This window comes from Equus asinus, chromosome 5, assembly GCF_041296235.1.
Source record: "Equus asinus isolate D_3611 breed Donkey chromosome 5, EquAss-T2T_v2, whole genome shotgun sequence".
In the NCBI taxonomy this organism is placed as follows: Eukaryota; Metazoa; Chordata; class Mammalia; order Perissodactyla; family Equidae; genus Equus; species Equus asinus.
The window spans coordinates 11573258-11598843 of NC_091794.1; the positions used below are offsets into that span (position 1 = coordinate 11573258).

Sequence of the window (25586 nt, forward strand, 5' to 3'; positions counted from 1 at the left end):
AGGACAAAATATCCTAAGTGAAACCAACACCTTTTTTGCTCCTGGCAGCATTGACCTTTTGGGTTCTTGGAAAAGTAAGAAATAAGAAGGAGGACAAGGAGGACAAGCTCTTGGAGGCAGGGACTCCATCTTGTACCACATGTTTTCCCGCCATACCTATCGTGGACCCTCAATGAAAGCTTGAATGCATCATTTAAACGTTTAAGCACCTCCTGGGATGGTGTCTGTTAACAACAAGGTTGTGGCAAATTCACCAAGAGCAGCAGCCCCCATTTTGAGCAGAGCCACCTCCCATACATGAGGACTGCCATTACCCTGGGACGCCAGTGAAGCCAACTTCTGTTTGGGGATGACTGGAAGTTTTATGTAAAGCAAGTAGATGTCATAGCTCAAAATGTAGCAACTAAATCGCTGAGGAGGGAAAAACACTATTTCTTCAGGGTCTTCTCCATTTCTCCAGTGCTGTGGAGGTGTAAAGCTTCTAAGAAATATGAGGCCCTCCGGCAAATTAATTTCCAAATAGGTCAGGGAAAAAAGTAATTATATTCTGCCCCGTAGTATCAATTGTCCTATATTGCACAGTAGATGGTTTGAGTCAGTTGACCTGACTCAGAACTTCAGTGATCTAACCTCTCCCTCTTCAAATATTATCAGTTCTGCCTTCCTCTCTTTTACATCTGTCACTTTCTTACTATTTCCATTTCTGCTGCCCTGATTCAGGACCTCTCTCAATCTCACCTGGACTGCTATAGCAGTTTCATGACTGCCTTAACCTGAGCCTTTCCTCCCAGCCCAGACACCATACACAAAACCACCAGATTAAACACAAGCTGCTCTGACTACTCCATTGCTCGGTATAGAACTCTCTGGTTCCCCATTGCCTAAAAATAAGGTATAAATTCATTAAAATCCCTTCACAGTCTGACCCTGTTTTTGTACTTCTAGCTACTTCCATCTGTATGTTCTAAGCTCTAACTAGATGACCTAACATTTCAGGACATGTCCTCGTTTCCTATCTCTAGGCCTTTGCTCTTGCCAATCCCTCTACCTGCTCACCATCTTCCTCTCTTCACCTGCTGAAATCATATCCATGTCTTAAGATCTAGCTGAAATTTTACCTACTTCCCACCATGCCTTCATAGATTCCTGCAGGCAGAGGTGACCTCTGCTCATCTGAGTTCAATGGGCCTTTGAGCATTTACTGCATTTACACCGACACATATTTTTACATTTATTAGACCTACAAATCTCCTACTTGACTGCATGCTTCCTAAGGCAGGTCGTATTTATCACAAATGCTTAAGTTTTCTACAGCACTTAATTCAGTCTTATACACAGTAGTGTGGCATTAGGCCTAAAATTCAGGCTCAACATTAGGTGTGACTTGACGTCAGGGGAAAACCAGGAGGGCCTCAGATGACCTAATCACAAGTACCCCTCCCCGCTGTGCTCCTGTGGGTCAGATCCCCTAGCCAGACAACCCTCCTTACCATGGGACCAGGCACAGTGCCTGCTCATCCTCGAGTAATGGGCTCAGTTTCTGCCAGCCACGGAATTATTCAAACAAGCCAATCACTCCTCTAGTGGGAATCAATGGCCGCCTCACCCTATTATTCCTGCACAGCCTGCTTCCCACAGCCCCTGTTTATTCCTTCTGCTCCCGAGTACAAATATCATGGCCCCGCAAGGCATGCAGCGTCCTCCTCCCCAAGGCTGTGAGTATATGTGACGAATAAGCTGCTGTCAATCTCGTCTGTCCAGTGTCAGGTATCATATGTCCAGCCATCCCCATAACACCACTACAGGAATCCCTCCCTCATCAATGGAGTGACAAAAAAGTGGTCAAAACAAGTAGTTGCTAAATAAATTTACTTGCTTGTTTAATTTAAAAAACTGGTAAAAGTTTTGATCTCTTCACCAATACATTTTTCCAATCATACCCTAAGTGCCTTGAGCGCCAGGATAATGCCTCTGGTTTGCATTTCTCACAACCCTGAGCACAGTAGGTCCCGAGGTGACTAAAATCTAGGTCCTCAGGACATTCCTGTTAAGTAATTGACAAGTGAACACTAAGACGTGGATGTGAGCTCTGGGACCTGGGCTGCTTTGCTGTGGGCAGTAGAATGGCAGAAAGTAAGAGTTGAGAACAAAAAAGCATGGAGTTATACGTTTAAAGAAAACATTCACACATGTACAAGAGATAACTAGATATTAATGTGATTAATTTTATAATAAAGACACCAGACTTAACACATCCAAAGAACCCCACTTGGGAGGCAACACCATTTATTGCCAAGATGCTACCAGGATTTAAAGTATTTTAGAAGCTTCTTTGGGATGTCTGACACCGTTGACTACTGGCTCATGGAGACTTCCTGTTGTCTGACCATGTAGCGTTGTGTAGAAACAAAGTTTATTCAGGCCAAGTTGGACAAATAAGCCGAAAAATGTCATCAAGTTAGGTAATACATGTAGTTTGGACTCAAAAACAGGTAATTTTCTCTCAACGCTGGCAAAAATCTAAAACCTTTCCTAATCCCCACCCTGTGAGGGACTTTTCCAAAAAGGGCTGTTATTGGAGAATAACCTCTCCAGGGGACCATGCTGAAGGGACACCAAGTTTTCAAATGTATAATTTTGGATGCAGTTGTTTAAAAAAATGATAGAAATAATCTCTTCACCAATACCTATGTAAAACCATAAATATGTAATCATATGTTAATGCTTTAACATGTAAATTATTAATGCTCAAGTTCTAAACAAACTAGAATATTTCAAGTAAGGAAGTAAGTGTGAGCTAATCCTGTAATAGATTTTTTCTCTTCATATAGACATAGAAGGAGGTCACTGAATGCTTGAAGACCAGATTAACAATTAACGTTGGTCTTAAAATACCTTTTTTCAGTTCGATAGAAACTTTTTTGTAAAGTTAAAAATACAAAACTTTTATGTACGAAAATCTGTTCTCTTTACATATATACACACAGATGCTTGCTGTCAGACATTTTACACATATTGATGTATTTTAGTTCTTTCAAACTTTGAAAACTTCCCATGATTCATTCTATTTCAAGGAACAATTTTGATCATTAATATTTACTACAATTTTTCATCACGTAGCCCGAACAAACACAATGATCTTTTCAAAATACAGAATTATTTAAAGAAAGGTTTCGGTGTTCCTCATTTGCCTGACCTCGATATCTTTGAAATCATTCATAGGAAACCAGACTTATCTTTTCCTCTACCATCTGGTCAGGTTTTTTTTTCTCATTTTATCACGTCAATAGAAAATGCAACAGGAAATTACATCCATGTTGCTAGTGGGTTATTTGGAATGACTGAGATTGGCATAAATGAGACCATAGGCTTCAGATCCACTAAAAATCAGTAACATTCACAGACCTATCAGGCTCTGAAGAACGTCTATGTGCCACCTTCCTGCCTGAAAACAGTGTCGTGCCCTATCAGAGTGAGTAGATATTACAGGTGACAATTGCCAGAAGGTAAATCTGTCCCTCTAAGGAGCTCCAGTTCTTTTGTTTCATTTCTAATCAGAAAAGTACAGCTTTCATAATGCCAGCTAGCATTGACCAGATCACGGTTGGGTCATTATTTTTATTTTTTTTTTAATCAGCTCACAAGTTGGTTCATTTTCATTATTTTTTAAATGTCTGTCCTCCCCTCAGGAAGTTCGCTGGTTCTAAAATAAATAAAATCAATGTGACATCCACTTCTGTGAGGAACAAGGGCTATTTTCAAGGAAGATTTAGTTTCACCTAAAGCCTAATAAATAAAATTGATAGGACACTGATTGATAAACTCTGAAGCCTGCAAAGGACAGTGAGAGGTCGGTCACCCTAGCCCCTTCCTGACAGGGTTGTTGAGAATCAAATGTGACAGCAGTGCTGAAGAGAGCATTCAAAATGCTAAAACCAGTAGGCCGGGGCCCTGCCAGACCTGTATGCAGAATTCACTGCAACCCATGGTCACGGCAGGACACAGAGGCACGGAGCTGCCAACACGCCGCCATGCTTGCTCCCGTGGACAAAGCCACAGGAAAGGCCAAGCTGAATCCCCCCGGCAAACCTGGTTCATCTCTCCCAGAGCACACGGAAGGATGTCTGAATATGGGAACTCAGAAAACATACACTGCAGCTAATTTACTAATAAGCCATGAAGTATTGTCATAAATTACTTAAACTAACTGGTACTTGTCCAATTAAATGAACAAACTACATCCGGCAAGATAGTGGCCTTGAGGATTTATGGCACTTGTTTGTTTGCATGCTAATTTGCCAAATTTCATTAAGCAGCTCTGGGTCTACTCATTCACCTTATGTTAATCAGCCAGGCCCTACAGTGCTCATATTTTCAGCTCTGTGTTTTTCCAGTCAAGAGCATGACCATTTTTAATCTCGACAAGTTTCCTCACGCATTAACGGTGGAGGCCATGCATAAGCAGCAAATGCCTGGCGACAGCCTGCGTTAAGGATGATGGAATGGGCTAACTGACGCGAGAGTTTAGTGAGGATGCCACGGGTGCTGCACACGAAGACCATTAAGAGAAAATGTGCAGAGCTCTCCTGCCCCATTTCCCATGCCCAGGACTGACGGAGCCTGCGTCCTGACATGGATCAACATGGCAAGTAGGGACAACTCTCCTTAAATGAAAACAGACAAGGAGAAAAACATGCATTACCTTCTCAACGAGATCTATGCAGGCTTGCAAACCCAGATCAAAGTCAATGGGCAGCCAGTCAATGCCTTCTTTCCTGTACTCCTCTTGCTTCAGAACAAACATGTGCTGATTGAAGAACTGTTGTAATTTTTCATTGGTAAAATTAATGCAAAGTTGCTCAAGGCTGTTATACTTCAAAGATGTGAAGAGGTGGGAAGAGAGAGAAAAATAAATTGAGAAAATAGTCATTCTCTGACTTGTGGATATATTAATTGCTTAATTGTGGTGATTATTTCATGACGGTATATGTGTGTCAAATCATCAAATTGCACACCTTAAACATATACATTTTTTAATCGTCAAATATACTTCAATAAAAAAATAAAATAAAATAAAATTGAGGTCCACTTGGAAAAATGAGCGGTAGAGAGAAAACAATAACCACTACCATATGATGTCAATAGACCCAACAAATAACAAATGCTCAATTAAATTCTTACCTCCCTCAGATACATCCACAAACTAAAGATTATTACAAGAAAATAACATGATATTAAAATTCAAAATCACAAAAGATTCCTTTACCTATATTTAATTTTATTTAAGGCTGAATTAATCTGTTCACATTATTAATTATAATAGTTATTTTTTCATATTAATAATAGCTCTTTTCCAACCAAAGTAGCTCTTAAGGTTTGCACAGAATGAATTTCATTTGCTTTGACTACATTTTCTGACGTTCAGTTCACATTTTCTAATCTTGTAAATACGCATTGACCTCATTCTTACCAGATATACTTACATCAAGGATTTCAAAACCAGTAATGTCAAGAATGCCAATGAAGAACCGCCTTGACAGCTTGGCATCCAGGGCTCTGTTCATACGTGCCACCAACCACTTGAACATCCTTTCATATATGGACTTGGACAGGGCGCCAACAGCATAGGTCACCTGGAAATCACATTGAAAGCACTCCTTCGTCTGACAGCAGTGTGCATTTTAATTCTGGGCATTCTCCATCAGCAACCACCTTCTAGTAAAATCAGGATATATTTATTGACTTTCTGTGGTTCTAGCATGCTGCTGAAAACAGAGAAAGGGAAGAAGCAAGGAAGGGAAGAAAAGCAGAAAGGAGGGACAGAAGGAGAGGGGAAGAGAGGCGGGGGAAGCAGGTGAGCTAGTCTGGTGCCTCCCTACAGATCATCCTGAGAGAGAAATCCCGTTCCTATCAGCAAAGGACCAAACACTCTGGGGTAGGGTGGACATGTGCTCTAAAGCCTCGCTGATCAAAGTCTGGTCCCCAGACTGCAGCATCAGTGTCCCCTGGGAGCTTGTTAAAGATGCCAACTCTCAGGATCTCAGCAAGTGGTCCCAGGCCTGTGAATCAGCATTTGCACTCTAACACCATCCCTAACTGATGCCTGTGTACGTACAGTTTGATAAGTACTGGTAGAGAGGTTAAGAATCTGGACTCTCTAGCCCTTTTCCTGCTGCTGCTGTTGCTGCTGCTAATATATTGTGCAGCCTTTGGAGAGTGACTCAACCTCCCTGGGCTGCAGTATCTTCACCTGAATTACACTCTAGAAGGTTCTTTCTAGCCTCAGCTTCCATCTTCTTTATTATATTAGTTCCCAGTGCTGCTCTCAACTCCCTGTAGGGAGAATAGCAACTTAGTGCATCCTTCTGACTCAGATTCTCCTAGCGTAGAACTCAGGCTGCATTTCCTCTCCCTGGAGGTGTGCGGCAGAGGCTCTAACATACTCTCCTGGGGAGAGCTCCAACCTCTGCGCCTGGATGCTGCTGCAGGAGTGCAGATCCTGATTCCGTGATGCGAAGTGGCTGCTGTAGTAGCAGGTTTCTGACAGACTCCCAGTAGGAGTGAATTCCAGCTGGACATTCTCCAAGCCTGGAAGTATAATGTGCTCCAACCACTTAACATTTAAAATCGGCCTATAGCATCCATCCTTCGGCTGCCCAGGAGAGAGACCGCAGCAGGAGCCAGTTGGTGTCTGGTGGTGATTTAGTTATGAGTCACCCACTCTCTGATCAGTTATCTCGAGTCATTTCCACAGCAATCCATAAGCCGGATGGCATCACAGTTTTTTATTCTCGGCGTCAAGAGCACACCCGCACAAATAAAGCACCAGGAATGATTTTAGTCCTCTGAAGCACCAAGGAAATCACTCGCTGTCCACAGCAGTCACTTTGAAACTTTAAAAAGAACATGACTAACTTGCTCACCCCCTTGTACTTCCCTAAATACTTGAGAATTGGGAGTGGGAGAGAAACCGTGTGGCCAGGGGTAGGGAGGAGTGAAAAACACAGGAAGAAAGCCTGAAGATGTAGGCAGAGGCAGAAATAGAGGGCAGGCTGTCTGCTGCATGAATGAATGAAACCAACAAGCCAATAAACTTCCCACTAATTCATCATCCTAATCATTTTCTGTCCAATGAAGGAGGAATGCAGCATCTAAACCTACACATTCGCTTTTCAGGGACTAAGTAGACCTGTGTCTTAGCTCACAGAAGGTTTTGATTACCAAGGAGAAATAGTACATAAGAGAAAAAACAAAAACAAACAAAGAAGTGGAATCAAAGAACCATAGTTTTAATCACTTTGATTCCTGCCTTTCTCAGCTATAAAATAACAATATTAAGATATGCATATCTCAGGGTTGTTGGGAGAGATGCAGCGAGACCGAGGATGTAAATATACATTGCACAACATTTGGCAGTTAGTATCTAGTAAATGTTAGCTCTCCTTTTCCCATCCTCCTCCCACTTTTATCGCTTCCTCATCCTCACTCCAGTATTTACTCGCTATGTTACTTTGAGTCATGAATATTTGTAAGATTCACTGTCTTTAACTGTAAAATGGAAATATAAATAAGAGCAATTTTTCAGGCTTGCTGCTCAATTGCATGAGATATCCATACAGAGCACTTAGCATGCCACCCATAGTAAGTAGTCAATGACTACACATTGTTATTATTATTAATCTTTTTAAATTAAAATAAATTTCTAAAAGGCATAGTAAGAACTTTCATGGAACCATAAAAAAACTAGACCTGAAGAACCTCAGTCTTGATAACCACGTAGAGTGGCTCTCAACATGGGGTGGTACCTCCCCCAGAGGAGGAGTGCCTTTGGAAGGAGGGAGGGCATCTTCCGGTTGTCATCGTGACTGAGGATGCTACTGGCATTTAGGGAGCAGGGATGTAAAATCTCCTACAATGTGCAGGACACTCTCTAACATGAAGAACTGTTTTATTTAGGCACCAATCACCCCTCCAGTGAGACACACAAAGAAATTCAACCTCTTCATTGGGATGCTCAGAGAGATGAAGGTATTTGACTGAGGTCCCAGAGTTAGTTAGCATTAGAGCTAGAACTAAATTTTGTATAGAGTGTTAACACTGCAAGAATTTTTGCCATCTTTTGCAATTGTCATCAACAGAGCATATACATCTCTATTCTTAGCAATGGCAATTGTCTCTATAAAGTCATTAAAATTCCTATGAAAAGAAAAGCCTTACAGTGTGCTTTCTTACTACATCTCCAGGAAAGGGAGGAACAGACAGAGAGAGAGAGGGAGAGAGGTTGGAGGATGAGGGGTTTTTTTTCTTTTAATGTTGAATAATAAAATATTAGCTTGCTTCGCTGGTTCTATTATGGTAAAGGCTGGCATGGTAACTCAGTCCCAGAGAACACAGGATTAAAGAGGAGAAGGTTTGATTTCAGTCCTCTTATGGGCTCATTAGTTTTATACAGAGAAAGTCCTTGTTCTGTAATCATAGCATGTCATGCGTGCATGTGGTGGTGAATGTCTTAAAAAGCAAGAAACTACCAAATACATCTAACCTCATGTACCAAGAAACAGCTCAAATACCTGTCCTGCTGATCACGGTTCAAGTTCAGCTCGATTTAGTTCATTTTAACATTTATGGAGTACCTACAGCTTGCAGGGCACTGTGCTAAGTGCCGAGGGTGCTAAGATAAATTAGACACAGTCCCCGCCTCGAGGAGCTCAGATTACCAGGGAGGACCAACACTGTAAGGAAGTTCTTTCGGTACAGTTGGCATTATGGTGGAAGCAGAGTTAATGATTTAGAGAGTAAGCTCAACCAGGACATTGATTTTGATTACTTATTGAAATGTTTTAAGTAACATAGTCACATCAGATACCTTGATGTGCCAAAGGAAATAGAGTTTATTGTAGTCAAAATAACTGTCTTCCACCACACATTCGTACATTTGTCTGTCTCTTTTTCGGATTCAGGATGCATATAGAGGAAGACTAAATACCGCCTGAAGACTCGCTGTGCGTCCTCTGGAATGTTGCTTATGTTTCCTGACTCAGTTTCCTCCACTGGAAAGACAGATGATAAGTATTGCTGCCCTGCTTACCTCTGGGTACTGTTGTAAGAATGGAAGGAGGTGATACCTGTGAATACCTTACACATATTGTATGTGATGTTAGCGTTTTCTCTCTCCAGAAAGACTGCATGCCTCAGCTCCCTGTAGCTACGGGGATAATCTGACTAACTCTCACTGATAGACTATTAGTGCAAGCGATAGCACCTCTAGTCCCAGCAGCTAAGGTGGGTGCACCTGCTCCACAAGTTATCTTCTCCCCTCGTGCAGCAGCAGTTTGGGAGGCTGTGTCCTCCAGACGGGCTAACTACAGAAGGGAACAAGGCTGTCCAGTCTGTACTGGGCTTGGTGCGAGAAGAATTAAATGTTTATTTTGTTGTCCCTGAGATTCTAGTGTGTATGTGCCACTGCAGCACAGCCTCTCTCATACTGACTAACACATGTTACAGATGCAAATTACTATTATTTTGAAATGCACTAGCATGCTTAGATGGGCTCAGTACCCAGCAGCCTGGGAATATTTATTCAGATCAGCAGTCCTCAGAGCACTTGCTATCCTACCATGAAGACATTCTCCTGGATGCCGAGCAAAGCTATGTGACCTTCCATTTCTCATCTCTGTTCTCAATCCCCCTCCCTTCAAATACTAGCTTCAGTGTGTTCTGAAACCCATTCTCAACTAATGTGTTACTCTAAAAAGTCAATATTCTAAATAGACAAAGAAAGCAAATTTGCCAATTTTATTCACATCAGGAACCGTTAGCTTTGACAGCTTTTTAGCTGGACAACAAAGACGTTGATCACAAGCAAAGGGCTTGCCTGCATCTGCAAAAAGACTTGTTACCTAAGGGAAACTGTCAAAATGTTATGTTTCAGACCAGAAAGACTCTTAACACAAGGGCATTTGCTGTGGGATGTATCACAAATGAAAACATTTGGAATACTCATCATAGTAGCCTTTTTTTTGCTTTTTTTATAGAAGCTCTTGTTGCAGATATCATCAGAAGTTGAAAAATATACAATATGTATACAATTATTACAAGATCACAGAATCATAATACTCTTGAAATATCACCTTACCTGTTTTACATTTTGACCTCTAGTGACATATTCATTACCAACTTTGATTCTAGGCTGGATCAAGCCCTTCACCAACTCAGAGGAGTTAATGCCCATGAGGAAAGCAGCTTTGTCAGCACCTGGTTAGAAGAAAGGAAGGAAGGAGGGAGAGGGGGAAAGGGGAGGGGAGGGAGGAGGGGCGAGAGGGGAGAGAAAAACACTGTTAAAATTCATTCCATTATAGCCAAATGGACTACCCAGCAGACTGAAGGATGTGTGTTTAGACTGATACAGTAAGGTAGATTGTAGTTTTGAAATAAATGCCTGAATTCTAAATGTTTAAAAGACTTTATTTCTTGGAAACGCAAATCAAAACCACAATGAAATGCCACTTCACACCCACTACAATGGCTATAATCAAAAAGACAGACAATAGCAACTGTTGGCAAAGATGTGGAGAAATTGGAACCCTTATACATTCCTGGTAGGAATGTAACATACCTTGCTGGTACAGCCACTATGGAAAACAGTTTGGCAGCTACTCAGAAGTTAAACACAGAGTTACTACAGGACACAGAAATTCCACTCCTAGGCATATACCCAATAGAAATGAAAACATGCTCACACAAAAACGTTGCACACAAACGTTCCTAGTAGCATCATTCGTAATGGTCAAAAAGTGGAAAAAATACAAATGTCCATCAACTGATGAATGGATAAACAAAATGTGGTATATAAATACAACGGAATATTATTCAGCCATAAAAAGGAGTGAAATACTGATGTATGCTACAACATGGATGAAACTTGAAACCATTATGCTAAATGAAAGGAGCCAGACACAAAAGGCCACGTGTTGTATGATTCCATTTATATGAACTGTCCAGAACAGGCAAATCTATAGGGATGGAAAGTAGATTTGTGGTTGCCAGGGTCTGGGTAGAGAAAGGAATGGGGAGTAACTACTACCGGGTACAGGATTTCTTTTTGGAGTAATGAAATGTTCTGGAATTAGATAGTGCAGATGGTTACACAACATTGTGAATACACTAAAACTCACTGAATTGTATGCTTTAAAAGGATTAATTTTACGGTATGTGAATTACAGTTCAAATTAAAAAAGAATCTATTTCTTGATACTGGCCCTCTTCTAAAAAGAAACATTTATTTAAAGGACATGGAAAATCTCATCTTTATTATTTGCCTATTTTTCCCTTCTATGTATATACTTGTGGACTCTTTCAATGAACAGAGACTTCGGCCACATAGTTTGATAATTCAAGACAATGACCAACCACCAGAAGCCAGGATGCTGGCCCAGTACCTATCCAAAACCTTTCCTCCTGTGAAGTCTCTGCTTGTTCCATAGTGCCCTCTGCTGTCCAACAAGAATACTTGCAACCCACACAATTGTATCAAACAGTGCTTCCATCTTCTGAGGAAAGAAGGCGAGAAGAATGAGTGTTATCAGAAGGAAAAGGAAATAGGTGTGCATCACATCTTGTGCTAAAACATTACAAGGACAAAAGAAATGCCACAGGCAAAAAGTTACAAGAACATCTCACATTGTAGATTTCTTCAGTTATCAAACAAAAGAAATATTTTTTTTTTTTTAAAGATTTTATTTTTTCCTTTTTCTCCCCAACGCCCCCCAGTACATAGCTGTGTATTCTTCGTTGTGGATTCTTCTAGTTGTGGCATGTGGGACGCTGCCTCAGCGTGGTCTGATGAGCAGTGCCATGTCCGCGCCCAGGATTCGAACCAACGAAACACTGGGCCGCCTGCAGCAGAGCACGCGAACCTAACCACTCGGCCACGGGGCCAGCCCCAAACAAAAGAAATATTTCACTCATCTGAAACTTCTCTGCTATGTCTTCCATTTTAAATGAATCCTGAGACATCCTAGTATAGCTGATGCAGTCACTCTGTAAAATAATGTCTAGTAACAGAAGGAAATGCAGTTTTTCCTTCCTTTGCCAAGCAGAAGTCCAAAATTTCCTGAGCAATAACCACAAACAGAGAATAAAGTAAAAACCAAACTCAATTAGAGAGCTACATGTCATTTGTACTCATGATATCCATTTCCTTTTTGTGGGCCTTTAAACTTTTCAGAAAGCCTTAAAAAGCTTGTTACGTTTGCTTGTCTTGTTAACTAAAATCAATATATATTATACACACATTTCCGCAAGCTACACACCTACTCTAGGTCAGTGATAACGGCCTGGGTACTCAGCTGCTATGAAACCCTCCAAATTCAAAGCTTGTTTGGGAAAATAAATGGAAAAGTCAAAAGTAGAGCAGAGGTATGCCTGCTAAGAGTGCCAAGTTTGGAGACAAAAGCCTGATTACTACAAGTTGAGAATCTAGTGGGTCAGAACCACAGACTTTTTGACCTGGAAAGGACTTTAGAGGGCACCTAACCCAGAGTGAAAATATTTAAAAGAAAGAGAGAAATGCAACATGCCTGATGAAGCTGAGTGGAGATGGATAGCAACCAACAATGTGAAAAAGGAACAATTCCATGGTATCTGTCCGGGAAAAAAAGACAGGAGTGGGTTTTCTAAGCTTTGAAATCATGCGGACGGACAATACAGGTAATAATAGTCTCAAAGTCATACATTCTTTTTCCAATGTTAAGAAGAGTCCTTGAAGTCTATTTTTATCCATGAACAAAGGAAACCCATATCCTCTGTGCAATACCCCACTTTCAGCTCTAAGAGAAGCAGCATCCAACTTTACGGAATTATTTCTCACCCACTCCAGAGACATCCAAGTACCGACAGACAGGACTAGTATGCCTTGGATGTATCCCACAGGTGTATATTATACATTACATGTGTTCTCCATCTTTTTTGGGAAAGAAAACAATAGTGGTTATCATGTTCCAAAAAATAAATTACTTCATTTGCACTAAAAGTTTACAGTTTTACAACAAAGTTGAAAATAGTTTAAATCTATGAATAAATGTCCATCAGGCCTTCAGGAGATGCTACTGTGAATAAGTAATGTCTGTAGACACGTTTTCATCCTGTGACCTGATGTGTTCCCAAAAGAGGCTTTATGAAATTCCCACCAATATACATCATTCCCTCAGGACTTTGTGAACAAAGCTATGGATTTGAACTGAGCTGTGTGATCTTACCTGGGAGAGGTAACATGTAGCCAGAGGAGAGGTTCTCAAATGTTAGTGTGGATGAGAATAGCCTGGAAAGCTACTAAAGGCACAAAGGACTGGGCTTGCCGACAGAGGTTAGGGTCTGGGCCTATATTCATCATGTTCCCCAGGAGATTCTGATACACATGAAGGTTTGAGAACAAACCTTATTGTTTGTTCGTTATATAAAGACCTTATATAAAACCTCACATAAAGAAGAGACCTTATTACAGTGGTCCTCAACCTTGGCCACACACTGGGGTCCCCTGGCATGTTGTAAAAGCAAACACTGATGTCAGCATCCATCCCCAGAGCTTGGTTTTCTTTGGTCTGTGTGAGGCCTGAGCCTCCAAAATTTAAAAGCTCCTCGGGTGAATCTGAAGTGCAGCCAAGTTTGAGAACTACCCTCTGGAGAACGGTACCCAGGTTTCGTAAGTACACTGTGAAGTCAAGAAGATGGAGACGAGGTCTGACCTCACCTGAGAACAGGCAAGGCAAAAAGGAGGGCAAGAAAAACAAAAGACAGTCCTTTCGAACTTTACGATTCTATCCCAGTTCAGTCCCATCTGTAAATAACCAGATATAAAGAAAGGAACAAAATTCAGTTTTGTCAATCCACAATCCGGCTAATCTGAAAGAGGGGTTATGACAATGACATTCAATTAGTCTTTTAGGTGGGGTTAGAATATGATTTTCGAGCTGTGCATATTTTGTTAATTTATTGAACAAAGTTTACTGAGCACTTGCTGTGTGCAAGGCCTGGTGCTAGATTCTGTGGTAAGAAGACAGATTAAACAAGACGAATCCTGGGCATCAAGGAGTTTACGATCCACGATAGTAAATAAAGCACAGGGAAAACATCAGGTCAGTAAAACTACTGCATGAGAGACAAAGAAATCGAGCATTAGGGAAGTCTGAAATAGGGAGAGATCCCTTCTGGACTGAATGACCAGGGAGGTTCCAGAAAAGAAACAGCATTTGATCTGAGCCTTGATGGATGAGAAGTGGTTTGATAGGCAAACATGGGAAACAGAAGTACACGATGCAAAGGCACAGAGGCGGAAGAGAGTGGCAATGGTCAGACAAGACAGATTGGACCATGCTGTCAGGGACCGAGTGATAAACTGAGAGAAGCAAGTGGTTTCTGCTCACAGAAGACATCTGATGTCACTATAAGGTATTAGTTAAAGAATGGGGAAATGTTAAAGGAGCTTTGGGCAGAGAAATGGCAAAATTAGAGTCAGGCTTCTGAACAGCGAACTTTGTGGAAGTATTCAAGACAGACCAGAGTGGAAAGAGTACAGACAAAGTGAACCCATTGCAAGACACCCAAGTGCAAGGTGCCTACAGTCTAAACTAGTAACAGGAAAGGGAAAGGAGAGGCTGAGAAACATGACTGAGAGGTTCCAGCCTGAGAGCAGTGAGAGGAGCAGCAGCGTGAATACGAAGAGCAAACTCAACAGAAATCACTTGAGGAAGAAGATGATACACCGAGCTTAGCCACGCAGAGTTTAGGGCACCAGGAACACACCGTAGAGGGGGAGAAATGTGGGGGTGGAACTCCAGAAAGAGGTAAAAGTGAGGATGCCCCCTCAGGTTTGGGTGTCCTCCCCTTTCCATCCTCTTCTCCATCTGTCCAGCCCGTCAATTCCTTCCTAAATGATTAACTGGGAAAAAATGATTGAAGCTGAATATATTAACAGCCCTTAGAAATCAATTTAAAAAAAAAAGTACCTCCATTTTAAAAATGGGCTAAGTATAGAAATAAAAATCCAAAAGAAAGAAAAAATACAAACAGGTAATAACATACAAAAAAATTAACTTTATTAACACTTAAATGTAAAACAAAACCTAGCTAATTGGCAAGAGAAAAACGATCACTGCTAATACTGGTGAAGTTAATGAGAAAGTCACACTCATATGCTACTGACGGGAATGTAAATTGTAAAATATAGGACAATTCAAGAGAAAAAATTACTTCCAGAAGTTCATTCTAAAAAAATAATATAAATATACAACTATGTACTGGGGGGCTTTGGGGAGAAAAAGGAAAAAAAATTTAAAAAAATAAATTAATTAAAATTAAAATTAAAAAAATAATATATATATTTTTGAATCTATAAGGATATTTATCAAAACTTTGCCCATGATAGCAAAAATCTAGAAAAAAAAATTCAGTATTCAATAATAAGAGATATTTAAGTTAATTATGGTACATCCATAAACCGGAATTTTTTGTGGCCGTCTACAAGGATATTGCAGAAAAGATGAAAGACGTTCACATATAATATAGTGAAAAAATCTAAATGAAACAAGACAAAGAGTGGAATCACGTATTTTTTTATTTTAAAAAGTTACCTGAGCATAATCACCTTGAAAAAGACATAAAAGATTCATCCTGTAGTGTTAACAATGATCGTTCCTGAGTAGGTAGGATTCACTTAACAAATAAGTATCTCCTACTATGTGCCAGGCACTGTTTTAAAACCTAGAAAAACAGCTGTAAACACACCAAATTAGGTCCCTGCTCTTACAGCTGATGGGGATTGGGGGGTAGGACGGTCAATAAAAAATAGTTGAATGAATGACACGAAGAAAAATTTTCAGGGTAAGGGGATGGATGTGATGGGAGTGATGGGAAAGTGGTGGGGGTGGTCAGGGAAGGCTTTTCTGATAAGGTAACATCCAAGAAGTTACCTCTATAAAGTGAGGGAGTAAGCCATGAGGATGCCCAGGAAAAGAGAGCTCCACATAGAAAGAGGAGTCAGGGAAAACATCCAGCAAGAGGAGTGCTGTCATGCTCCCAGAAGAGCCAAGAGACCAGTGGGGCTGAGTGGAGGGGATGGAGAGAAGGGGAAATGATGGGTGAATGTTCTGTACCCAATCCCTGTGGCAGGGGTCAGGGGTGAAGTCCACAGCAAGCAATTCTGCGACCCCAGCTGGGCATCCTACAGTTCAACTCAGTTCTGACTCTATCTACCTGGGATAGCATCAGATTTCACAGGTTAAGAGATCAGTCCTGCAAGACTGCAGCCCCAGCCCCACCCCCCACTTAGAAGCCAATCACAAGCCCACGTTGTCACTTGGGCTACCGACCAACCAGCTATAGATCAGAGGTTCTGACAACCCCCTCCTCGAGTTCAATTAATTTGTGAAAGGCTCACAGAACTGAGAGAAACATTTTACTTACTAGATCAACAGTTCGTTATAAAAGGATATAACTCAGGAACAGCCAGATGGAAGTGATGCCAAGGGAAAGGTATGAGGAAGGGGCACCAGGCTTCCACGCCCTCTCCGGGAGCACCACTCTCCCTAAGTCTTCACGTGCTCACCAAGGCAGAAGTTCTCCAAACGCTGTCCTTTGGGGTTTTTATGCAGCTTCATTACATAGGCCTGGTTGATTAAATCTCTGCTCCCTCTCCTCTCCCAGGGCTTCAGCAGCCCAGGGTTTGCCGGTATGGATCCCAGGCACTGACCTACGCACCGCTCATCAAGCCATGCTGCAGGAGGCATCCCACATATAAAGCAGAGGAAGATGGGCATGAATGTTAGCTCAGGGCTAATCCTCCTCAAAAAAAGCCAAAAAACACCTTTATTGCTCTCACTTCTTAGGATATTCCAAGGGTTTTAGGAGCTCTCTCCCAGCAACCGGACAAAGACCAAATATAAATTTTTTATTATAAATCACAATATCACAGTAGGAGATGGGATTAGAGACAGATTTGGAGAGGTATCAAAGAGGACAAGGAGGCTGTGATGAGGACTGGGGATGTATTTTGAGTTCAGATGGTGAGTCTAGAGCAGAAGAGAAAACATGGACTGACACACTATGAAAGGATGACCGCGGGCTGCCACGTGCAGCACTATCGGTAACGGGACATGGGTGGAGACAAGGAGACCAGTAAGGAGGCTGTGGCAACAATCTGGTAAGAAACGGTGGCTCGGACTGAGTGGTGGCAGTGGGCGTGGTCCTGGTGAGTAGTTGTGAGGTTTCATATGTTTAAAGGTAGACACAACAAGAAAGAGAGGAGTTCAGGATGACTCTAAGATCTCAGTCAGGGCAACTGGGAGAATCCAACTGACATTTATTAAGAAGACTGAGAAATGAAGAGCTGGTGGCAGGGGCAGGGTGAGATGAAGAGCTCGATTCTATACATGGTGAGTTTGAGATAATCACCTAAGAAATGAGCAGAGGAAAGACTCAAGGATTGAGGCCAGCAGCCCCATAGCAGTTAGAAGTAAGGAAAACAAGGACACTCCATCAAAGAATCTGAGAAGGAACCACGAGCAAGACTGGATGAGATTATGTGCCTCATTTGTTCATCTATGTTTTCTGATTTTTTAATAAGTATGCCTCATTTTTCTAATAAAAATAATTCTTCAAAAAACTTTGTTTCAAAAGATGGAAAAAGCAAGAAAATAATGACAAAAACAAAATAAAGCAGCAAAATAAGATGCCATAAAAGCATATATTAATATGTATGAATCACAAGATGTTTACAGGATCTTCAGGTAACACTCCCTCACTTCATTCCCGTCTGTGCTTGTGTCCTCTTCTCTGAGGGAACTTCTGACCACTTCATCTACAAAAAACCCCTAACTCTTATTACTCTTTAATCTTTTACTCTGCTTTTTTTAAATTATAATTTCATGCATATTTGTCTGTTTATATATTTATTGTCTCTACCATATTAGACAGGCAGAACAGGGATGATACCATATTCACAGGTAAATCCACAGCATCAATAATAGTCCCAGCACAGGCACATATTGACCTCAAAAACTACTTGTCAAAAAAATAACAAATGTTGGAGAAGGTGTGGAGAAAAGGGAACCTTCAGACACTGCTGGTGGGAATGCAAACTGGTGCAGCCACTATGGAAAACAATATGAATATTTCTCAAAAAATTAAAAATAGAAATACCATACGACCCAACTATCCCATTACTGGGTATTTATTCAAAGAACTTGAAATCAACAATTCAAAGAGGCTTCTGCACTCCTGTGTTCATTGCAGCATTATTCACAATAGCCAAGATGTGGGAGCAACCCAAGGATAATGGATAAAAAAGATATGGTGTATATATATACAACGGAATACTACTCAGCCATAAAAAAGACAAAATCATCCCATTTGCAACAACATGGATGGACTTGAGGGTATTATGTTAAGCAAAATAAGCCAGATAGAGAAAGACAAATACCATATGATTTCACTCATACGTAGAAGATAAACAAACACATGTGTAAAGAGGACAGATTAGTGGCTACCAGAGGGGAAGGGGGTGTGGAGCAAGCCAAAAGGGTAAAGGGGCACATATGTATGGTGACAGATTAAAAACTAGACTATTTGGGGTGAGCAAGATGCAGTCTATATAGAAAATTATATATAATAATGTATACCTGAAATTATACAATAAACCAATTATAAACCAATGTGACCTCAATAAAATAATTGAAAAATAAATTAAAAATAAAATAAAAGGTGAAAAATTACTTGTTGAATAATGAAAACAAAAAAACCCAATTCAAAAATGGACAAAGGACCAGAATAGATATTTCTCCAAACAAGATATACAAATGGCCAATACGCCCATGAAAAGATACTCAACATCACTAATCATTAGGGAAATGCAAATCAAAACCAAAATGAGATACCACCTCACACCCACTAGGATGGCTATTATCAAAAAACCCCAGAAAACAACAAATATTGGTGAAGATGTGGAAAAATTGGAAACCTTGTACATTGCTGTTGGGAATGTAAAATGGTGCAGCCACTGTGGAAAATAGTCTGGTATTTCCTCAAAAACTTAAACCTAGAATTACCATTTAACGCAGCAATTTCACTCCTGGCACATAAACAAAAGATTTGAAAGCAGAGACTTGAGCAGATATTTGGACACCAACGTTCAGAGCAGCATCATTCACAGCAGTGAAAAGTGGAAGCAACACAAGTATCCATAAATGGATGAATGGATAAACCAAATGTGGAATAGATACACAATGGAATATTATTCAGCCTTAAATAGGAATGAAATTCTGATACATACTACATCATGGATGAATCTTGAAGACATTGCGGTAAGTGAAATAAGCCAGTCACAAAAGGACAAATATTGTATGATTCCATTTACGTGAGGTACTGATACCAGCCCTGATATCCATTTCCCTACATTAAACCCAGCATACACGGGGTTAAAACAAAAGCACTCATTCCCTGCTTACTCCCTGGCTCCAGAATCTGCTATCTGCCGTGGAGACAAATGACCAAGGACAACCACCTGGATTCGTTATCTCCTCCTCCTCTCTGCAAGGAGTCTCAAGGCCAAACAGGCTGGTAGAAAAGCTCCGACCACCCAGACTGTATGCTCCCCCTCCCCTACCTAAAACCCCAGATAAAAACCCTTGCTTTTAGCTTTTTGGGGAATTTGGGATTTCAGTGTTAGCTGCCCATTCTTCTTGCTCAGTGCTTTGCAATAGTAAAACTCCTACTTTCTTCCACTACACTCGATGTCAGAGATTGGCTTGCTGTGCAACGTGTGAGAGAACTGATTTCAGGTTCAATGTCAGTACCTAGAGTAGTCAGATTCATAGAGACAGAAAGTAGGATACTGCTGTCAGGGGTGAGGAAAGGGGGTGGGTGATAGGGAGTGATTGTTCAATAGGTACAGAGTCTCAGTGTGGGATGTTGGAAAAGTTCTGGAAGTGAATAGTGGTGATGGTTGCACACCACTGTGAAGGTACTTAATGCTACTGACCTGTACACTTAAAAATGGTTAAAATGGTAAATTTTATGTTACGTATATTTTACCACAATTGAAAACATAAAATTAAAAAAATCATTGGTTGAAATATTCGAATGAATGGGTTTTTCTTTTTGTCTCAGTTGCCAGGAATTTTAACATTAAAGGAAATAATTATATTAACTATGCTTCCTTCATTTCATAATTGTGATTTTCTATTTTAATAATCGTTCTAGACAGATCGTTTCTTGTAAAATGCCTCAAATCTTTTTGGTAAGCAGGCAAGACTATAGATTTTTTTGAAGGTGAATAAAAAACACATTTTTGTTGTGGTCTCAACCCAGTAGAAACTCCACCTTTGGAATTCTAACCATGTTTGTTCTCATCTCCATTATGTCACTGAATCCATCTGATGGTACATTGCTCCCTTCTTGGTTTTTCTCAACAGCCTGTGTGCCGAAGGCAGGCTATGTCTTGGTCAATCCTGCATCACCCAAGTTTAGCAAATTTACTGACATCGTCAATAATTAATTAAGCACTGCTTATTCTGAGATAAAGGATTCCACATCAAAATGGAGGTTGAGAGAAGAATTTTGAGGAACAGCAATCAAGGGAGATCGCTGATTAATTTCAACATTTTCCTAAAACCAAGGGGCGAGGTCAACTGCAAGGAAAAGGGCCGCAGGCCCGGGTGAGGGATTTGAACAGAGTACACGCCACATCGTCACAGGGATTCTTACTTTCCGTGCCATCTGCTTCCACCTGCTCTGCTCTGGGTTTCTGTTTGAATTTCATGTTTCCTAAGTGCATGATGGCTCCAGCGAGTTTATAGGATCCATACTTCTCATCAGGAAGGAAGCCCATGACGTCCATGGCTTGCTGTAGAAAGAGAAACAGATGGTTGTGTCTTCATTTGCCTAATGGCTGCAGTAAGCATCTCACCCCGCTGTGTGTCACACCCCCCTAGACTCAGCCGGCTGTGGGCTGCTGAAGGGCAAGGAGCCACAGCCCTGAGTGGGGCAGCTCTGTTCAAGGCAATGCAAATCGCCCCTGTAGGCACTTGGGCCCTTGCAGTGTGCTTAGCCCTGTACGAGAGAATTAGGAAGGCACAAGACGTGGCTTGTTTAATTTCCAGTAGTTTTAGAACTTTCCTTCGATGCCCTGCTCCCTTCCTCTCCCTTCCAGCAACAGATCATTAACCGGCTACGTGAGGTAAATTATCTTCCTTTCATGGTTACAGCAGAAAGTAGCACCATATCTGATGGGCTGCTTATTTCTGGCATCCCATATGTTCTCCCAACTTTATTCCAGAGCAGATACATTTCAAAGACTGGCAAAAGGAACTGTTTAAGAAAAGAAAAACCATGTCACCAAAGAACCGCATCCTAAGGAGCCACTGCACATGGTAAGATGTGTGTTCTCACACACTCCAGAGGGTGGAAATTGATGCAATCTTTCGAGTAGTTAATTTAGAATATGTATCAAGACACTATAAAAAATTCATGATCCTTTCCTAGTAATTTCACTTTTAGGAATCGAGCATAAGGTGAATCTGATACATAGAAAAAGAATTTACCTACAAAGATATTCACCTCAGTAGAAAAGAAAAAAAGCTTTGAATCTAACAATAGGAGAATGGTTAAATAAACTACAGAACAAGTGATTGATAAAATATTAAGTATTCATTTAAATGTTTATGAAGAGTTGTACTAGCATGCTTATAAGGTTAATGGAAAAAGCAAACTCTATATACCAAATTGTGGATGCAGTATGATTATGAGCTTTTATTTAAAAAAGGATACACCAAAACAACTATATAGCAGCAACCCTAAATAGAAAAAGGAATAAAGACTGTAAAGATATGTGCCAAATAAAAACAGTGGTTGCCATTGAGTTGAAACATCTTCCTACTTTTCTAAATGTTCCAAAGTTACTACACTGACAACGCGCACTGTTGCAATAAATGTCAGCTTTTGGACAGAAGCCCTGGAGCCACTCCTTCCACCCTCCACCCGCAGGGGAAGGAACGTCACTTCTCCAGGACCCTTCCGGAAGAAAGGAGACCTAAGATGCTTTCTTTCATTTCTCATTGCCGTTACCAGTCTTCGCTTTGATAACCAACAAGCCTTACATCTGTGACCAGAAATTCTTCAGCATCGTCCAAGCTGTCCACAGCAACTACTCCGTGAGAGCAGAAGGGAAAGTCATAGGGATTCTCAGACACCAGGAGCATGTCTGCGGAGGGAAAACCATCAGTTAAACAGCTTAGAGAAATCCACGAGGCTTTAGAAAAGAATTGACCAATATTCACAGTTTACTCTTACAGGGTATAGCATACTTGTAAACAAGCCAAAATCAAATCCATATTCTACACCCAAACCTCTGCAATCAATTTTTGCCCTCTATTAACTTGTCAGTCATGTGTTAATGCCTCCCAAGAGAAAACCAGGCAGCCCAGATCTGAAAGCAGATTCAATTGCAGCAGCTTGAACTGGTGTGAAAAAAAAACAGATAATGTGTGTGGGCCAAACTTTGAAAACAGGAATTTGGCCTAGATACGTGGTTGAGGGCTGGAGGACAAAAAATGTTTTGGAAAATGGTAAGTCTAAGAGGCCTGTGCTTCAAAAGCTAGTTCGGAAGCAGGCAGGCCCTGGGGTCGGCACCCAGGGAACATCAGCAGTGTAATCCTGTCACATCACGTCCACCCTATTAGGAGGCTGACTCCGTCTTTCGAGGGCCCCATAAATCAGCTTCTGTGCTCAACGCTGCACCTCTGATATGTCTCATACTCCTGACGTGATTCACTTAGCCGGAAATATAACACAGGCTGAAGCCCAGGCAGGCTGTGGGGAGCACAGCAGTCACTGACTTGGCCGAATCGCATTAACCTCTTCCTGCCTAACACTCACTCCCAGGGGAGTGCCTTTGAGCCGATCTGATTTTTCGTTTATCACTCAACAAGTGAAGCTCTGTTATCCTGAACCCAAATCTCAGAAACAAAGAAATTAGGCTGCATGAATATTCACAGCAGCTCTATTTGGAAACAACCCAAATGTCCATCAACAGTTAACAAACTGTTGCCTATCTATATAGTGGGTTATTACTCAGCAAACAAAGGAACGATCTGCGAATCCACGCTACAACATGAAAGAATCTCAAAAGAATTCTGCTGAGTGAAATAAGCCAGACCAAAAAGAGTATACACTATATGAATTCAACTTAAAAAATTCTAAGAAGTGCAATCTAACCTGGAGTGACAGAAGGCATATTAGTGGTTGCCTGGGGACTGGGTGGAGGGGAGGCCTTGAAGGAAGACGAAGAGGTAGGAGGGAAGGATTCTAAAAGATCTTGAGAAAACTTCTGCACGGACACATGCATTATCTTGATTGTGGTGGTGGTTTCACCTCATGAATACACATGCCAGTGCTTACACTTATGTCAATAATACTTCAATAAAACTATTTTATGAAAGCTAAGACGTAAAAAGAAATTGAGCTAACCCAAAGGAATCAGGCTGAAGGCAAGTACAACATATATATGTTTTAATAGAAATATAACCCATAACAATTTTTCAAAGTATTTACTTGAATGATGATTCAAATTCCCTTAAATGTCAACACTTTGCAGGAATCTCCTTATGTTCTTCCTCATGCCTCACTTTATACCAACTAATATTTTTTGAGATCAAACAATGTGCCAGGCATTATTTAAGTTTTAGAGATACATTAGTGAAAAGAAGTCCTGCTCCTGCCCTCATAAAGCTTACATTCTAACAGGAGGAGACAGAAGTAAAAGAATTAGTAAAAGAGATGAAAATATGTGGCACATAAGATGGTAATAAGCACCAATGAGAAAAATAAAAGCAGGGAAAGGGAATAAAAAGTATTGCAGATGCAGAGTTGCAGTTTTAAGAGGGTGATCAGGGAAGGTCTCCATCAGGTGACATTTGAGTAAAGACCTGAAAGAGTCGAGGAAGAGAACCATGGAGATAATTAGGGGAGGAATGTTCTAGAAAGGGGAAAGTACCAGTGCGAAGGCCCTGAGGCGGGAGCTTGCCTGGCATTTTGACTGGCTAAGGTGGGTCAAAGAAGGAGCAAGTTAAGAAAGTGGTGAGTAGGAGGTCATGAGGTCAGAGAGGCATCAAGAGTTCAGGTCATAGCGCCTCTCAGGCCATCATGAAGATTTGGGCATTTACGTTCTTTGTGAGACAGGAAGCCACTGGACGTTTTTGAGCTGAGGAGTGACATCACCTGGTTTTTTTTAGTTTGCCACGGCTGTTAGGTTAAAGACAGAGGGACAAGTGGAAGCAGGAACACCACGCAGGAGACAGTAGAGTAATCCAGATGGCGGTATTTCACCAGGGTAGTGACAATAGAGATGGTGAGAATTGGCCAGATCTTACATTTTGAAAGTAGAGTCAATAGGATTTGCTGATGGAACAAGTGAGAATAAGGTGGGAGAAAGAGACAGTCCGGATAACTCCAAGGGCTTGTGCCCAGGCAAGTGGAAGGATGGAGCTGCCTCAGTGGACCTGGGAGGCACTGTGGTAGCAGCAGGTCTGAGGGGTGGAGTTCAGGACATCAAATTCAAGAAGCCTATGAATGAACTATGAATGCATGCTACAACCTAGAAGAATCTCAAAATAATCATGCTGAGCGAAATAAGCCAGGCAAAAAAGAATATACGTATACTGTGTGATTCTGTCTTACAAAATTCTGGAAAAATTTTTTTCTTTCAAATTATTTTCTTTTTGTGTAAGCTAAAAGGAAATTTACACACTGACATCTCAAAAGACCTTGAGCATGCACATTAACCTTGTTAGAGGTTCTCTACATGACTCTTTTTTCCATAGGAATTTCCCCAAACATTTAAAACCCATAGTTTTTACTCTGTGTATAGCATAAACCATAGCAATCTATGATTATGTCATTTTACACTGTGCAAAATCCTCAAAAAAATAGCTGTACAATAGAACAAGAAAATATCAATAACAAGTAAATTTCATTGTAAGACATTCATATAATTTGGTCCTTCTCCAAACCCAGTGGAGATACGAAAGAGTCAGTTAGCTATGAGTCTGGAATACTGGAGAGAAGTCTGGACTCCTGGTCAAACTTTGGAAGTCAACAGATAGAAAGGATCTTTGAAACTGCCAGTCTAGATGAGGTCACCACAAGATAGACCCAAGGACTGAGCCCTAGGGCACTCTAAAGTCATGGACTGGAGAAAGAGAGGAACCCACAAAGAAACACCCAGAGATTTAGGCGGGAAACAAGGAAGGGAGGTATACTGGAAGCCAAGGGGAGAGAGTTTCAAGGAGGAGGGAGTAATCAGTGTTGTCAACTACTGCCATGGTTCTCAAGGTCAAGAACATCCCTATACATTCTTCTTGAAGGTTCATTCATGGCTTTATTGGCGATGCTAAAATCTACATTTATTTTCTGAGCTCCAGACCTAGATTTCTAACTTCCCATTAGACATTTCAATGTGGACGGCCATATGCAGCTCAAACCAATGCTACCAAAATTGAATCTATGATGTTTTCCATGTCTTCCCTGAAGCTCTTCCTCTT

At 41.0% G+C, this 25586-nt stretch overlaps 1 protein-coding gene across 1 annotated transcript in view; it reads right to left on the reverse strand.

The window, feature by feature from the left end:
- Positions 1-25586, reverse strand: part of MYH15 (myosin heavy chain 15) — a 124410-nt gene that overhangs the window by 81398 nt on the left and 17426 nt on the right. Inside the window, exons 9-13 of the mRNA XM_044771643.2 lie at positions 22146-22249; positions 20755-20893; positions 10136-10254; positions 5484-5633; positions 4703-4873 (exon numbers count right to left, since the gene is read on the reverse strand). Coding sequence (XP_044627578.2) covers positions 4703-4873; positions 5484-5633; positions 10136-10254; positions 20755-20893; positions 22146-22249 — 683 coding nt within the window. The remainder of the gene's footprint in view (positions 1-4702; positions 4874-5483; positions 5634-10135; positions 10255-20754; positions 20894-22145; positions 22250-25586) is intronic.